This window comes from Eucyclogobius newberryi, unplaced genomic scaffold (assembly GCF_026437365.1).
Source record: "Eucyclogobius newberryi isolate DKJ021-1_F unplaced genomic scaffold, fEucNew1.0.hap1 SCAF_14, whole genome shotgun sequence".
NCBI lineage: Eukaryota > Metazoa > Chordata > Actinopteri > Gobiiformes > Gobiidae > Eucyclogobius > Eucyclogobius newberryi.
In genome coordinates, this window is record NW_027315768.1 from 20585342 (window position 1) to 20603485 (window position 18144).

At 40.2% G+C, this 18144-nt stretch overlaps 1 protein-coding gene across 3 annotated transcripts in view; it reads right to left on the bottom strand.

The window, feature by feature from the left end:
- The window catches only part of fgf14 (fibroblast growth factor 14), an 87997-nt gene that overhangs the window by 19770 nt on the left and 50083 nt on the right, over positions 1 to 18144 (bottom strand). For all 3 annotated transcript variants that reach the window (XM_072444875.1, XM_072444877.1, XM_072444876.1), the window contains exons 2-3: positions 11456 to 11566; positions 9562 to 9665 (exon numbers count right to left, since the gene is read on the bottom strand). In XM_072444875.1, coding sequence (XP_072300976.1) covers positions 9562 to 9665; positions 11456 to 11566 — 215 coding nt within the window. The remainder of the gene's footprint in view (positions 1 to 9561; positions 9666 to 11455; positions 11567 to 18144) is intronic.

Genomic DNA, 18144 nt, shown 5'->3' on the forward strand with positions numbered 1-18144 from the left:
ATCTCATCCACCCCCGGAGCCCTGCCACCGAGGAGTTTGCAAACAACCTCAGTGGCTTCAGCTTCGGTGATGGATGAGCCAGTCTCCGAGTCCCCGGTTTCTACTTCCTCTTCGGAAGACGTGACTGAGGGATTAAGGAGATCCTCAAAGTATTCCTTCCACCGTCCGACGACATCCCCAGTCGAGGTCAGCAGGCCACCACCCGCACCGTAAACGGTGTTGGTGAGACACTGCTTCCCCCTCCTGAGGCGCCGGACGGTTTGCCAGAATTTCTTTTAGTGCCGACCGATAGTCCTCCTCCATGGCCTCCCCGAACTCCTCCCAGGCCCGGGTTTTTGCCTCTGCGACAGCACGAGCCGCGGCTCGCTTGGCCTGCCGGTACCCGTCGATGACCTCCGGAGACCTACAAGCCAGAGTGGCCTGATAGGCCTCCTTCTTCAGTCTGACGGCATCCCTTACTTCCGGTGTCCACCACCGGGTTCGGGGGTTGCCGCCACGACAGGCACCGGAGACCTTGCGACCACAGCTCCGAGCAGCCGCATCAACAATGGAGGCGGAGAACATGGTCCACTCGGACTCAATGTCCCCAGCCTCCCCCGGGACATGGGAGAAGCTCTCCCGGAGGTGTGAGTTGAATACCCTACTGACAGAGGGCTCCACTAGACGTTCCCAACAGACCCTCACAATGCGCTTGGGTCTGCCAAGTCTGTCCGGCTTCCTCCTCCGCCAGCGGATCCAACTCACCACCAGGTGGTGATCGGTTGACAACTCTGCCCCTCTCTTCACCCGAGTGTCCAAGACACGCGGCCGGAGGTCTGATGACACGACAACAAAGTCGATCATTGACCTCCGGCCTAGGGTGTCCTGGTGCCATGTGCACTGATGAACACCCTTGTGCTTGAACATGGTGTTCGTTATGGACAATCCGTGGCTAGCACAGAAGTCCAATAACTGAACACCGCTCGGGTTCAGATCGGGGAAGCCGTTCTTCCCGATCACCCCTCTCCAGGTGTCACTGTCATTGCCCACGTGGGCGTTGAAGTCCCCCAGTAGAACAACGGAGTCCCCGGTCGACTCCAAGAAGGCCGGGTACTCTGCACTGCTGTTCGGCCCGTAGGCCGCCACAACAGTGAGAGACCTGTCCCCCACCCGAAGGCGGAGGGACGCGACCCTCTCGTTCACCGGGGTAAACTCCAACACGTGGTGGCTGAGCTGAGGGGCTATCAGCAAGCCCACACCAGCCCGCCGCCTCTCCCCGCGGGCAACACCAGAGAAGTGGAGCGTCCAGCCCCTCTCGAGGAGATGGGTTCCAGAGCCCAGAAATGTGCGTGGAGGTGAGGCCGACTATATCTAGTCGGTATCGCTCAACCTCCCGCACAAGCTCAGGCTCTTTCCCCCCCAGCGAGGTGACATTCCATGTCCCCAGAGTTAGTCTCTGTGTCTGGAGATCTGGTCGCCGAGGCCCCTGCCGTCGACTGCCGCCCAGATCTCTCTGCACCGGCCCCTTATGGATCCTCCTGCGGGTGGTGGGCCCACGGGAGGGCGGCCCCACGTCGCTCTTTCGGGCTGTGCCCGACCGGGCCCCGTGGGGTAAGACCCGGCCACCAGGCGCTCGCCATGGAGCACCCATCCCAGGCCTGGCTCCAGGATGGGGCCCCGGTGACGCCGATCCGGGCGACGTAAACTGCCTTGTTCGTGTTGTCATCCACGATACAATCGTGAGAATTAAATAATATTAATCATAAATGTGAACATTCAAAGAAAGATTATGTTAAGTCTGTACTCCAAAAAAGCTACACATAAATAGTACTTTTTATGTGGTGGTTCAAATTACAGCTACAAAGCTGTATTGTTAAGAATTATACTGAAAGAAAATCAAGGATTTACTTTTGTTGTGTTTTTTGTCAGTAATTGTAAATACTTTCTTCTTTCTTCTTACAATAATTGTAACACAAACATTTGATACCGTGACAACCCCACATTGAATGATTGCAAGATGTTTAAAAAGAGTTGAATTCCGGGTCACATCTGGAAACAAACAAAAACTGAACTCATGATAGAACGAATATGGGGAATACATATTCTTGTAGCTGTGCACCACATTGCAAACTATTAGACAATGATGTTTTTCTCCTGTTAAACTTTCTGCATTTTTTCTGTGCTCATCACATGTACAATGCAGTGCTTCCCTAAACCTTAAACAAACAGTGTGTCAGAGATGCCATGGGAATTTGAGCTTTAATGGAACTTAATTTGTTGACCTGGAAACAGAGGACAATAGCGTGCGTTCGTATTCATGATTTATTGTTCACAGGAGCAGAAAGCCCACAGGTATTAGGGATAGCACTGCTCGGGGATGCTATGTTTGGTGTGATAGTGCTGCAGGTGGAAAATACTACTCAGCTGAACACTCTGGAGTTAGTTCAAATTATAATGCAATCCTAGTCTTATTTTGTGAGTCTAAATGATAATAATATGGTAAGTGACAAAAGGGTTCTAAGAAAAAGTTTAAAAAGTAATGTTACTGTTCTATTTCCACAGCAAATACTACATTACATGAGGTAGAACTCTGTTGAGCTGGGATCAAATATTTGAAAGAGGAAGGAGGTATATGAATCTGTCTAACATCATGTAGCAATGCACAAAGTACTTAAATTTTGTCATAAAGTACTCCTGTTACGATAGACTATATATAAGAGACATACTATTATTAAGCTTCAAGGGTAGGCAATATCAAATTGATAAAAGTAGTATGTCCATCTAACTATCTATCTATTAGTTGAGGTCAGATCAATTAAATTAAATGTCTTTAAAATCGATTAACTAATCACAAAAGTGCAGAAATATCCCCTTTATTTGAAAGTTTACAACATAAAATAATTTTATTTTAAATCAGCTCTTTTTGTAGCATTTTTCCATAAACAATATATATATATATTCAAATAGTTCAAAACTTCAAAATAATATTCACGATATAATCTAAATGTTGGTATATTGCCCACCTCTACTACCGAACTTCAGATGCAGTATAAGGTCTTTACTTGGCTTCATATTCTAAACTGACACGTTGAAGTAAAAATAAATAAAGCATGATTTTTCAAGACAAATATTCAAGACGAACAGTAACATATTACTGTACTGGCTGTTGACCTTGCCAGCCGGTTCACTAGTTCATCTTTGACACTTCTCCTCCTCTTCACTAATGCATGACACAGCTCCCTGCAGCTCTTCTGACCAACAACTTTCCCTGTGCACTCTCGCTCTCCGATACGGCAGAAAAGGCAAAAGGACCATCGCTTTAGAAATAATGAGCTCCCGACCTCCGCCAGTGCTAGCCCTGACTTCTCTAGAGGCTAAATCACCTGAGTAATTACCATAGGTGCCAGACATTTGCAGAGATTTCACAGTTGGTCCTAGCGCTTAGCCATTAGCGTTTTCTGTGGTTAAAAATATATTGCTTTAAGGGCTGTGTTCAAATGCTTTGTTTAACCCCACGAGTCCCTGCACCCACCAAATGTGTGAAATTGGGATATTTTCATACATGAGGCACCAATGACAACACATGTTCAGAGTCAAACCATCTGTGGAAGTGTGACGGATTCTATAGCACATTTATATTATGCTCATATTCACATATCGAGGTGTCACAATTCTGTTTATTTTCAGATCTTACTGTTGTATTGTTTGTTTTGCATATGTTCTGCATGTTATTGGCGCCATTTCCCACTCTGGGCCACATTAGACAGTAGACATAGGTAATTTAGCAATTTAATATTTTCACTTAATTTATTAGATTAGGTCAAAGAATTATTTTTTGTTTTAGTTCACAAAAATACCATGCAAATTGAAATGCATACAAACATTTCAACCAGTAAATGTGTGTAATTCAAAAGGGAGAGCTACACTGACCCACTGTATATATATATATATATATATATATATATATATATATATATATATATTTATCAAAGCTCAACAGACAATTTTCTTTTCCAGTTTGATTCCACCTCAATATCATAATTTTTCTGAGATGTTATGTAATAGAACATGTGTTCTACGAATCTAGCCCAGTGAAATATGAAAATGAAAATATGTTCAATGTGAGTGCTAATTTTCCCTTTTATAGCCTCGCCGAAGGACAGACAGCAGGATGGCAGATACTTCAACAATCAAACTCCGTTTTAAATCTTGGGCTCACGGCCCAGTTGTAATTGGTGCAGCTCAAGCCAATGTAATCATTGATTAACAGAAATATTGTGCTGCTGGCTCAGGACCAAAGCTCTTCAGGTTACAGAAATATTTAATTTGCCTGGTCAGTTTGCCAAGTCCATTTGCATTGCAGTGGTCACATTATTTGTGACTGATTCTTTACAAAAAGGGACATACATTGCTTAATTGACTTTTTGCCATTTAATTACATTGTTCACTTCATTCACATCCTTTCAGTAATTCTGTGCACTTTGTCCTCTCTCTGAGCACTCAGAAAGTACTTTGTTTCAATCATCCCTAGACAGTCACGAAATAGGTATAGTCCAGAAGTCTTCCGCACAGTTTTTAAGTCAATAAATCATCAACAGACTCATTCTGGGCATTTCTAAAGTCAAACTGGCATGCAGGTCACGTTGCTACATACTTGCTTTGTTATAGTTTTTTCTTGGGGAGTGAGTATTTCTGCTTGTTAGGACATAATATATCATTGTATTCAAAGTGTGTTTTATTTCATTTTATTATTTTAGGCTGTAAACCCATAAAATGCAAATGCCTGGGGGACAAAATATGGTAACATGTCCCTTTTACTGAATAATTAGTTATTGTCAATAATTAGTTAAATTAATAAAACAGGCCACATCATCAAAGACCAACAAAAATTTTAACCTCAAAGTTGATGCAATATAAAGAGTACACTTTCTGTTTAAGATTATCCCAAGTCACAGTAACTTGGGCAATATATGCACCAAGGATTCTGCACAACCCTCCTTTCTTTTCTCTCCTCCTCGTGCTTTGGATTTTCATAAATGAATGCCAACTAAACATGCCCTCACCAGTCCCCCGGAGCTTTCATACATATTTGAATTGTACACTACGGTTGAGGGATGGCCTGTGTCTACCGCTGCCAAAAATAGTCCTCAACAAATCGAGACACTGCACCACTTTCATTTTATATATTCACTTATTTATGTGATTTATTTTAGACAGAAAGAAAGAATTATGTGCAACAGGCAACATATTCAATATTAAAGGTGCAGCGCAGAAATGTTTACTGTGTTAGAAAATGTGAAAAATCAAACTGGTTCATTTTAAATTATTTGCAGTTGCCTCTTCCACTTTCCCAATGCAATTTATAGCGCTTTTCTCAAGTGTTGGCGGCCAGAGTGGAGTTTTTTTCCAGGTAATGCTAACAGTCAGACCCTAAGAGCTGCATTTACAATCGAGCGGTGCTGTAGCAAAACACGTTTTACGTCTACAAGAAAGAGTAGGATGAACAACAATCCCATTTTCTTTGTAATGAACTGCCAAAAACTTGAATGGCCTCAATTCTGATTAAATTCATGAATTTGAATGACCTTGTTTATCCACTGATGCTCTAAGACACTTTGAGCACTACTCTGTTCCATATCCATATCTTTTACAGAAATGTAGGACACTATAGTAGGAATGACAACAAAATAAGCTCACGGGAATTGCATTTTGTGGCACTACTGTTTCATCATGCTCACTGTACAATCTCCATCTTCCTAGTTTGCTTTGGGGAGTTTCCATATCAAAATCCCAGCAGTATAATTGAGGATTTCATGTTTTATCTCATTCAATTTGTCTGTTTTGCATAACAAGTTCCAAAACATTTATCTGGAGACTACACAAGCTGGTGGTGAGATTGCCTGTCTCTTTATTACAATTCTCAAAAAAAGCCCTTTTTTTCCTATCTGGGAGCAGCCCCGAGCAGAAATTAGCCGGGACTTTATTGGCTTGGCTACAAAGGGGGCAGATTGTAAAGGAGCATAAAGAGCTGGACTCTGGTTTATTCAGTGCTGCTCTTTGTCTGAGCAGGCACTTTGATGGTATCACTGCTATTTAAGCCACACGCCATGCCTTTGGGTTGCTGACAGAAAGGAATATGATGCTGTATGAAAAGTCTGAAGGCTTTCCAGGCATTTTCTGAAAGCTGTTTTGATTTCCCTCTGATGCCATTTAAACACTTGCGGGACAAACTGAGCTCTAGAGGAGAAGCAATTGGACTTTCGATCAAGCTTAATCTAACGTTTTAGTTCATAACACTAGTGAGTTACAAAACAGGCACATTGTCTGTATATATGGAGATTGGGAATGTATTGTGAATTTGCAAAACATTCTGCTATGTGTGGCCTGACCGTGTTAGCAAAGCAATACAAATCAGGAATCAATATTTACTGTTGGTGTTCACATAAATATATTGATGAATATTCAACAATAGTTTATAGCTTCTTGCGCTCAATGATCAGGACATGTTCTTCATATCTTCTTCTTACATTTCACAAGGAAATAAACGTAATAATACTTTGAAAACCCTCCCTCATTTGTCCTTGCTTTTATCAGTAAAATATGTTAAATGCACAAGATAATTGTTTGTTAGTTTTGAAAATTCTCTTACATTTTGGACTAAACTAAACTAAAAGATTAGAGGAAAGTTTGTGCGCTCATTAGCAACGCATTTTCTTAAAAAATAACTTACATTTATGAGTGACATTCTTGGAAAAGTACCTGAAAAACAAGTGCACTATAATCAAAAATACCTAAATGGTGGAAAAGGTCGACCGACAGACTTTCATTTGCAAAGGAACATGGGTAATTGGAGGAGTGCTTGTACCTGGCTCAGGCCAAGGATAGAAGAGGCAGGAGTTGAGACAGAGGAGGATGAAGAACTTTGTACAAGGCTACCATTATGAAGCTAATTCACACACCAGCGGAGACCTCTGAGGGGGCGGACAGATAGGTAAAAGTACTGCATCCATTAGCACAGACACGGGCTGCAAATGTAGAACACTTCAAGATCGCCGTGTACCGCCAGTGCACAACACGGACACGTAGACACACTCAATAAAACAATGGAATGACAAGCAATTTTCACATGCTGTTGAGAGTTAATAAGAGTTTGCATCAATAATGTGTTAACTTTGTCTTATATGATTCTCAATAATGTGCATTGCTAACAGTTGCGTTGTTAATTAATCATCTTCAGATTAATCCTGATGAGTTTATGAGTGACAACACAGAGCTTTCTCTTTAGCTCAAAATATCAAAGCACAACATTTTAGCGGACAGCAAGTTAGAGGAACATTATTAAGGACTTTACGCACGAGGATATGTCAGAGGGGTGTTTTATGTTTCAAAGCTAATTCGAACCTAAATCAAATTGAATTCACTCATTCAGTTAAAATAGTGACACAATCTGAATAAATCTGTATGTCCTGATGGCTTCATCAAACCTTGACCTGCAAGTGGGAAGTGACTGGAGTGTGAAGCGACTGGAGTGTGAAGCGACTGGGATGAGAAACAGCACCTCCAAATCAGAGACTATGGTTCTCAACCGGAAAAAGGTGGCTTGTCCTCTCCAGGTGGGTGGTGAGTATCTCGGGGTCTTGTGCAGGAGTGAGGGAAGGATGGAGCGTGAGATTGACAGGTGGATCGGTGCAGCGTCTGCAGTGATGCAGTCAAGAGACAAAGCGGTGAAGAAGGAGTCGAGAGACAAAGCTCTCGATTTAACGGTCAATCTACGTTCCTATCCTCACCTATGGTCATGAGCTTTGGGTAATGACCCAAAGGACAAGACCGTGGATACAAGTGGTCAAAATGAGTTTCCTCCTCCGGGTGACAGAGCGCTCCCCTAGAGATAGGGTGAGGAGCTCAATCACACAGGGAGAACTCGGAGCCGCTGCTCCTCCACGTCGAGAGGAGCCAGCTGAGGTGGCTCGGGCATCTGCTCTGGATGCCTCCTGGGCGCCTCCCTGGGGAGGTGTTTGGGCATGTCCCACCGGGAAGAGGCCCAGGGTAAGACCCAGGACCAGCTGGAGGGACTATATCTCTCAACCGGCTGGGAATCCCCCCGGAGGAGTTGGGGAAGTCTCTGGGGAGAGGGAAGTCTGGGAGTCCCTGCTTAGGCTTCTGCCCCCACTACACAACCCGGGCCCTGGATAAGTGGAAGAAGATGGATGGACTTGTCATGATTGTATTTCTTATTCAAATTTGATTTTCTTTCAGTTTTAATTTAGGTGCTACTAATATTGATCATTTTAGTATGACACAGCGAAAATCCCATACAGATATAATAACGACAGATATAATAACGACAGAAACTGAATTGTGAAGTTTGAGTCAACTAACCAGTGGAGCGGTACTGTGCAGCTACAAATGATAAAACTGTTGTAAAATTAAAACTGGCTTGTAAGTTCAGACCCTCCATTACGGTGAAATCAAGACAAATACTGACAATTGGCACACACTTAGCACAACACATTGAATCCTGGCCAATGCTCCTTATGTATTTCATTTTGAGCTTAGCTCCTGCTGTGATTAAGTGGTACTCTGTTACAGAGGAGAGCACTGCATTCACTATAACAAATGGAGAAGCGATTCCTGCTCTGCGCTCAGAGGATTAGAAGCATAAGGACAGTTAGGGGAGCTGAGACTGAGGCTGATGTATGCTCCTGTTTTACAGAGCAGCTCTACATCTACTCTTTGTTCTGCTGCTGATCGATCTGATTGACAGGATTCACAATGAGATAGAAGTATCTCTGGGCATAGGTTTGCCAAGAAAATTAGACACATTTTATGAATCCCCAAGGAAAAAAAAATGTTTTAAATTCCATTTAAACATTGATATTTTTAATTTCCATTACTAGATCTCTATTTGAGATCATTTTGTGATGTGACATCATGATACTAAAAGTTCTAAGATGATCTTGATATAATATATTAAAACCTAATCAAGAAATTCAATTGTTTTTTTCTTTGTTTGTTTCTTTCTGTTCAAATTAGTATTTCTAGATTACAGGTATTGATTTTCATTTTTACAAACATTGACTTTTCAATATCTAAACTTTTGAAAATATAGGTCTGATGGTGTGCATAGTGGCAGAGGGGTTTGCATGTCCTTCTTGTGTTACCGTGTGTTCTCTCTGGGTACTCCAGCTTCCTTAGGTAAATTGACCACTCTAAAAAATGTCAAATGCACGTGTGTCAAATGCGAGCAAAACGGCACGTCTCTGACCAAGACGAGGGCGAGGTGATTTGCTCATTTATGTCACCTGAAATAAATGATATTCTAATATGGAGGAAATCTCTGGGGGAGTATGGAGACACAAACAGAAATGTGTTGGCAGAAGTTTCTGTTTAATGGCCCCCCCTGACCTTTGGAGAAATGCAATTATCCAGTCTCACAAATGTGGTAAATATCTGAACGTGCTCCATGGGCATTATGAAGTTGAGACTGTCCTGTGATGCATTTATTCATATGTGTTGAACTGGCATTATAGCAGCTCAGTGTGTGCTATTATGTTGTTAAATGGCCAATAAGAGAAATCTTACGGAGGTGTACAGATGTCCCTCTCCGTTCATTGCGATGTATAACCCTGTCTTCACGGACTGAATGGCGACAACTCGGAGGCCCACTGGAATAAGGTTGAACAAAGCTGAAAAACAAAAGAAACACAGAACATCACTTATTAGTAAATTCTAATAATAGAGATAAACATTAAATTTGATTAAAGGTATTTGATTCAGTTTAGTCACATGCAATATAAGTGGAATGGTTACGTATTTGGATAATAGGTCATAATAAATGGATAAACATGTACCACTTTATAACACACTTTATAACCACTTTATAAGTAACAAAGGTCAGGAATGAAGGAATTCACTTTTGTTTGATTTGTTGTCCTGGTTTATGGTTCATATCGCTGTAATTACTGAACCTACTCTCATGAAACAAAAACGTGCACAGAGTTCATTGTCTTCTCTGTTAAAATAAATAAACTAAGGTTAGTCAATCCCAAACAAGTAATGATAAGGTTCAACTTGTATGCATTTATACTTTTCTGATTAGAGAAAACACTACTGGATATTTCTTTCACAAACAGTGAATCTCCCATACAGTTACATCTGAGATTATGACATCATCAAATTATCAAATGGGAACTCAGTCTATTAGGAATGATTTAGCTTCATCTTTGTGAAATGAAAATATGAAATATGGCAGCCTTATTTGGTTTGTGTGATCGCTACTTCAACCGACATTGATGTATCTGTTTGAAATAACTGCAAAATAGTTATAATTCAGATCGAAGCATCCTTTGTGAATAAGATGGTTCTTTACTTGTTTTTGTATACATTTGTTCTAAACTTAAAAGCAAAAACAAAATATCCATATATATATATATATATATATATATATATATATATATATATATATATATATATATATATATATATATATATATAATAATGATTCAAGGCAAGTAACACCTTAATAAAGGGGTTGGAGTTAAGTTTCAATGAAGTAGTTACTAAGTCTGAATCATTCTTAATAAACTGTTTGTTCAGTATGAATAATATATGAACACGTTGTTGTTATTATAAAGTGTTAGAGAAATGATAAACACATTCTTGTAGTCTCCAAGGAACAATCTGCCGTTTTGCCTGTAATGACAATTGTTTATTATTCACAACACAACCATGCTCTGCTTTTAAGTAAATGTAATGGCAACTTGACGCACACTTGTATGACCCTGTTGACCCTGGAAGTAATTGGTATTGGCAGGTGTGAAGCCAGGGGCAAAGCTGAAAAAGAATTGCCTTCTATGTGATAGTTGCTTGGAGATAAATTCACAATTCCAACGCCCAATTTACCCCGTCTATTCAGGCAATCTTCTATTATTGCCATAGTTTTAAATAAATGATTTTTTACCCAATCAAATGTGACATCTCCTCTCTGTGACAGCGCCGGGTGACACAATGCTAAGTGTCAGGCCAACGTTAGCACCCAGCATTGGAATCAAATTAACCAGCTATAGCCTGCGGTGCTATAAGGGAGCTCTGCCAGAACAAGCTAATAATACCTTATCCTTGTGTGTTAAGCCCACTGTTTTCTGGTCCAGTTCTCTCACACATGGCGAGACAAGTGCTCTGGATGACTCATTCAAAGACAACATTCTCCACCAAAGACTAAACAATGGAAAAAAGTCCTTGGATTGAAGCGCTTTCACCTCGCGTCTGCAACAGTCTGTGAATGAAACTAGTGGGCAGCTTTTCATGTAGAGCGCTCCCATTATGTCTATCACTCCACTTATTTGGTAGGTTTACGTCAGCTTGTGACATGAATAAGAGCTGAAATGATGAGAAAGAAGAAGCAAGATTCAGAATCCGATTGCATTTGCATATAGTGTAGTGTATGCTGTAGAGGGCCATCTGTTGTGGTACTTACAGGAATTACTGCTGTCATCCTTGGTCCCATCAAGCGAGCCATCGGGGTTCATTTGCAAGTAGTAGCCCTGCCTGCAATATAACCTGGTTACTATACCCTTGAGCTGGGGATCTGAAACAGAGAACGGGAGAATGAAGAGAAGACGTTAGTATATCCGGAAACTGAAGAAAATATATTCGCAGTTTAAAAATAATTGGAAAAATGTGTACATTTTGATGGTTTTTGGCAACCCAAAACAAATACATGTTGTTCGCAAACAAGTTTAATCGCTTAACAGTGCTGTGCGTCCTCAGTTATTACATGGTTTTGACTGCCACATCTGCCCCGGGGCAGGTGAGAATATTGCCATTATTGTGAAGTCTTTTGAAACCATTAGGGATCAGGAACATTTTGCACACTTAAGCCAGAGCAACAATCATAATTTACTATGAATTATAAATTAAGCTGGTGTGTTTCTTAAATTCAAAACAGATACAATTATTATCATATATTTACTGACTTTAATTTAACCAGAAAAGTCCAATAGAGATTTACCATTTAATTTTCAGGGAGGTTCTGGCCCCATAGGGGACAATATTGTACCACCCAGGTATCGAACCCAGGAACATTATTTTCTGTAAGGTGAGAGTATAAAAATAAGATTTTCTCAGGAGCCTATTTATAAGGCATTAGCAAGAACTAATTATTTGTTTGTAAAAGCACTTAGACAATTACTGTCATATAGATGGCTATAATACCTTATACATGTTAACAAGACTTTAACCAAAAATGTAATTATTATTAAACCATGTACAGCATTTTTTGTATGCGCTGCTTCTTTTCAATAACCAAGTGATAAATGCTTGTAAATCCCTTCTGAGTGCTTCTACACAAAGAGCTAGTTCACTCAGGTGAGAATCTTTAGAGGCAGTTTTCACAGTAAGAGGAATTCAGAGTTGTATACATTCAAATGACCACAATTTACTCAAATATGATCAGATGTGCATGAGTGAGACATCATTGCATAGCCTTGAATTTACACTTTCAGAATCTGTGAATAACTCAAAATGTCTCTGGGGAGACTTTTAGAGCCACATTTGGTCACATTTATAAACCAATAACAAGTACTTATAGATATAAATTGCTTACTAATTAACCTTATTTAAAGTGTTAGGGTGATTCATTTGCAGTGGGTAAAACAAGTTTCCATATGACAAAACTTTTTGACTAAAACAGACAGGATGCTTCACAAACTTCTCTGCGTTTTCCCAGTCAATTCCCAGCAGCCAACTTTCCAGACACATAAGCCGTGCCCTGCTCTGAGACAGGCCATCCAATTATCGGCAGCAGAATTAATCCGTGGTTGCCTGACTCCCATAATGAACCCAATAGCACCCTCTCTGGATCCTCCGCATGTCGGGAGGCAAGAGGGAGTCTGCTCTGTCGCTGCCGGCTGACCCAACAGAGGAAGCAGTCACACAGTGCGAATAAAACATTACAGGTTGGATAAATTGGCTAGCAGCATTGCATTGTACCATAACGATACAATTTCATCTTCTCCTTTCAGATATTGGCATGGAAAATCATTTCTTGGCAACACAGTATTGTCAGCATCTTCTTCTCTCACACCAGCAAACACTCTTTTCATCCTTAAATCCTTAAATTATTGGAAAGTTAACCCTAACCCATATAGGAGGTTAATAATACACATTTTAGACACATCCATGAGTGTTAAAAGAGTCATATTATGTTTGTTTCAGGAACTTATTATTGAACTATAAGTATGTAGATCATCATTTTACATGTTGATCATTGTAAACCTCAAAGCTTGGTATAAGAAACAGGTTAATTGAGTGTGAAATGTTTTCATAATGACAGTTCACCATGACAAGCAGCAGATTGTCATTTATATGTTTTTATTTTTCAAGAGGCTATGTGACATTTTAGTCTTAATTCTTCCCATAATTGCATTGTGGGCGGGGATAGGTGAAAACAGCAACTTTCTGAGTACCCAAGTTGCAGTTGCAGGACAATATAACATTACTCAAACATGCAGGAATCATTTTAAAATGTATCTTTGAGTAAACTAATAATGAGGAAAAAATATTTATTGTTACTATTTTATAGAGCTTATTATACTGGTCGAATGAGGGATTACCCCGAATTACATTAAGTATGCACTTTTAGTTATTTTTTTCAGGGTAATTTTTTGTAGAAACTGACTTCCTGATAGATGGGAGGCAGTGCGTGCGGCTGGAAAGAATGTCTCAGACAATCTATCGGAACAGGATCTACACTTTCTCCTCTGCTCTTCTCCCTAAAACACAAACTGCTGCGCCTCAATGCATGACTCCGTAAAACCTATCAAGTTTGCGGACATTACCACCCTCATCGGGCTCATCTCGGACGGGGATGAGTCGGTCTACAGGAGGAAGGTGGTCCGGCTGGTGTCCTGGTGCAGCGGTAACGACCTGGAGCTCAATGCCCAGAAGACAGTGGCCCAATGACGCAGATGATGGTGCAGTTCTACACGGCCATCATTGAGTCCATCCTTCCATCATCGCGTGGTACGCTGGAGCCACAGCCAGGGACAAACAGAGACTACAGCGCATTATGTGCTCTGCTGAGAAGGTGATCGACTTCAGACTTCCATCTCTGCAGGACTTGTACGTTTCCAGGACTCTGGGACGAGCAGGTCAGATCACAGCCCTATTTGAGCCGCACCCCTCAGGCAGGAGGCTATGGTCCATCCGGACCATAGCCAGAGACCAGAGTTTCTTTCCCTCTGCCGTTGGACTCATGAAAACTTCCTAACACCTGCCACTTTAACTATAACTTAATCAACAACCACTCACTGCACTGTTCACCTTCTACACTACATCTTTAAATTTAACTGTAAATTGTGTGTACATACTAAGTAAGTTTTTGATCTTATAAGACATTTTAAATTGCTTTTCTTTAATGCATGCCTTATTACATCGTGCATCTATTATTGCTAATCGTTGTTTGTTGCACCGAATCACCAAAGCAAGTTCCTTGCCTGTAAGTTTTGTTCACTGACAATGGCAATAAACCTTTTCTGATTTGAGAAAACACTAAAATATGAACTAAACAAAGTACAAATAGTTATATCTTCAACATCTGCTCATCAATACTGCATGTCAAAACCTGGTTGACATATTGCTCAAGTTGTACCCAACCATGAAATACTATGCAGTGTGTGTGCGACGTATCACAGAGGTCAACTACCATCAACATTATCATAGAGACAGCCATCACTGTGGAGTCCATTCTGGGAAAGCCTGGGGGAAGTCAAAAATCAACTTCACCTATTTCGTGTGTGTGTGTGTGTGAGTGTGTGTGTGTGTGTGTGTGTGTGCGTGTGCGTGTGCGTGTGTGCGTGAGAAAGAAAGAGGACAGAGAGAGCCGGTGCGCATGGACACAGAGGAGAACTAAAGAGGTCTCCATGAGGGCAGGCTGTACCGCTCAAGGCAAGTCACTTCTGAAAGGACTATGATGGCCTTTCACTGCTGCTGTCCGGAAAAAAGACATCAAACATCTTCGATCATGTGTGATGTGATCACAAGACTCGTTCTTCTATTAAAAAAAGAGATGGAGTGTTTGGGTGGGTAAGTGCCGGGCTGCCTGACAGGAAAATGGTAGAATCTTTTTGCATTACAATGACATGTGGTTGAAGCAAGGTAGAGTGCAATGTGCAAAAGCGGAGAGCAGGCAATGAAAAGTCTGCAGAAACGTCAAAAAATCCAAACCTAGAAAAGCAACAGGATTTTGCATCTGTAAAGAAACCGTACAGGGACATAAAGAAAATAATGTTTATTTATAAACTCAAACCCTTTGTTCATCAACATCAATTCAGGCAAATATTCTTATTTTTTATATTAGTTGTAAAGGTGCACTTTGTTACTTTTCTCTGTCTCCATGGAGATGTTATTGCTTTGCCTAGTTGCTCATTAATAAGGCATTAAGTATTTCCATCTCCATGGCGATAAGCAGGCGACGCCATCAGGCCAGATCTGTGGCCTGATGGAATAAAACCTTAAGTCTAAGACGAACAACTACAGTAGATGGCGGTGGAGAAGAACTGAAGAATGGAGTCTAAAGGATAAAGTCTGGCGGTAATGTAACTCTTGGATACCAGCCGCCATAAAACATCATAGAAGAAGAAGAAGAAGAAGAAGAAGAAGAAGAAGAAGAAGAAGAAGAAGAAGAAGAAGAAGAAGAAGAAGAAGAAGAAGAAGAAGAAGAAGAAGAAGAAGAAGAAGAAGAAGAAGAAGAAGAAGAAGAAGAAGAAGAAGAAGAAGAAGAAGAAGAAGAAGAAGAAGAAGAAGAAGAAGAAGAAGAAGAAGAAGAAGAAGAAGAAGAAGAATGATGATGATGATGGCGGTAAGAATGAAGTCTAAAGAGTGAAGTCTAAATAATAAAGTCTAAAGAATAAAGTCTAAGATGTACAACTACAGTAGGTGGCAGTAATGCAACACTTGGATACCAACCACCATAAAACACCAAAGAAGTAGTAGAAGAAGAAGAAGAAGAAGAAGATGAAGAAGAATATCTCTGTATTTTTTACAGATCAATATTAGTCTCGTCACCACATTCATCTCCACATGTGTGATTGACAGGTGGATTAGCCAATCTGGGACAAGGTCCGTCTGTATCAAAACAAATATGACTACTTATGAAGGAAATAGAAAGGAAAACATTGCAGATATCTGCAGAATCAATGACCAATGCAAAAATGTACTTAATCTGATGTAAAGAGAAGTTTGCTTTTGTTCCAAATGATAAACGACCAATGAGCTTCTCCATTTCACATGTGTTACTGAAATAGAATAATTATTCAACACGCTGTTTGTCTCGAAGCACAACGCAGGATGTTGTGACCAGACTCACTCTTTGTAAAGTAATGGAGAAGTGTGTATTTTTGTATGAGCACCAGGACAGAGGAAGAATATCTGGGAATCAAATTCAGGATCTTCTTGCTGTGAAGCAGGTCACCACTGCACCTCATTTACTCACTACTGAAGGTTCCACCATATGGTTTTAATAACTGTTACACAATAACTGCAGTACATGGCCTGATTCAATCCGGATCACATGTTTGCCCTTCCTTTGTTCTTCCCCATCTTCTCTGCTCTGCCAAGTCACTCTTGTTGAAAAATGTTGTTGTGGCAATCTAAACATAATAGAGAAACACATTTTTACATCTTGGAGGCAAATAAATATCTGACATGGCTATGGCTGGACTGACAATATGCTTCTTCTTCAAATGTTGGTTATAATATTGAAGACTGAGCATTATTTTAGATTTACTTGCCAACTGATAAATCCAAAATAAACGAAGAGGCGTTTTAATTGACAAGCAGATTTGCTGCGTGGGTTGGGTTGTTAATAGGTTGTTAATATGTTACATGGTAAAAACATGGTTATTTATATTTGAGCTTTGTGATAATAACCTTAAGCCAAACTTTATCTTACAATGTTTTATAAAACTTCAACAGCAGCAATAACAAATACATTTATTGGCTTGCACAAAAGATGGAATAAAATTTGAAAGGGACGGTATGCACATGTCAAGTCAGGAGCCTCAATAATGTCATACTATACCTAATTCTAAAAGGGGAAGAAATTATTCTAAAAATATCAAAAGGGATTTCAAAATGTATAAAAACGATCCCCAACAATGAAATACCTTATTGTAAATGGACAGAAAGTGATTTCAAAAGGTCTAAAATCTGTCTTTACAAACTAATCTTTAAGTAAAGATCAGATTGTAAAGAAATAAAGCGTATCTTGTACAGTTGTTGCATTCTTAAAAATCCACACTCACACCGGCAATACCCATGGATATTTAATGACTGTGCCCAACCCCAGAGAAACACACTACACCCAGAGAGCAAACCTGCAATCGATTAATGAGTTTGATAAGCAGCATTTAAACAATGTGTGGGAGTGAGATTGATTTTGAAGACAGATCAGTGGGCGGCCATCTGTAATAATTAAAACTGCACAACTGGTGTGTGGCTTTGTGAGAAAAGCCCCGCTCCTTTGTGTGGATGAGTGAGTAAATCCATGTTAGGAGCTGCACCTGGCTATTCCATTGCACTATAAATCATGTGATGTTGGCTATATCCCCAGGCGCACCAGCAAATATCTCTCTCACACATATAGAATCTCCCTCTAGTTTCAAACCTGTGGTATCACTGAGACAACACTCCCAGCTCTCTTTTATACGACACATTCTTAGAAATTGACCACTATGAAATATTTAGGCGCATATAAAGGAAGCGAGGTGTAGGCGATGACTACACAGCAAAAAAAACAAGTTTGCAGTGTTTTATTGTGCTGGACAAAAGTTTTCATTAATGAAAATGTAGCTTGATAATCCATACCTCCCACAAGGCAAATGGCATATCTCACACATTTAAACAGTAAAAAAAAAGGTAACCTAGAACCAGATTGATAACACTTTAGCTAAGAATATAATATAAAACAATCTTTAAACAATGAAAATATACATGTCATACATTGCTGTGTTTGAGGCATTGCAAAGACACAATATTTCTCCAAAAAGAAATAATTTACAAAAAACCTAATGATCTACTAAGTATTTAGTCAAATCCTGCAAGTTTGAGTTTGCATAAATAAAAGACATCTGGAGTAAAAAAAAAAAAAAAATCAAATCAGTGCAT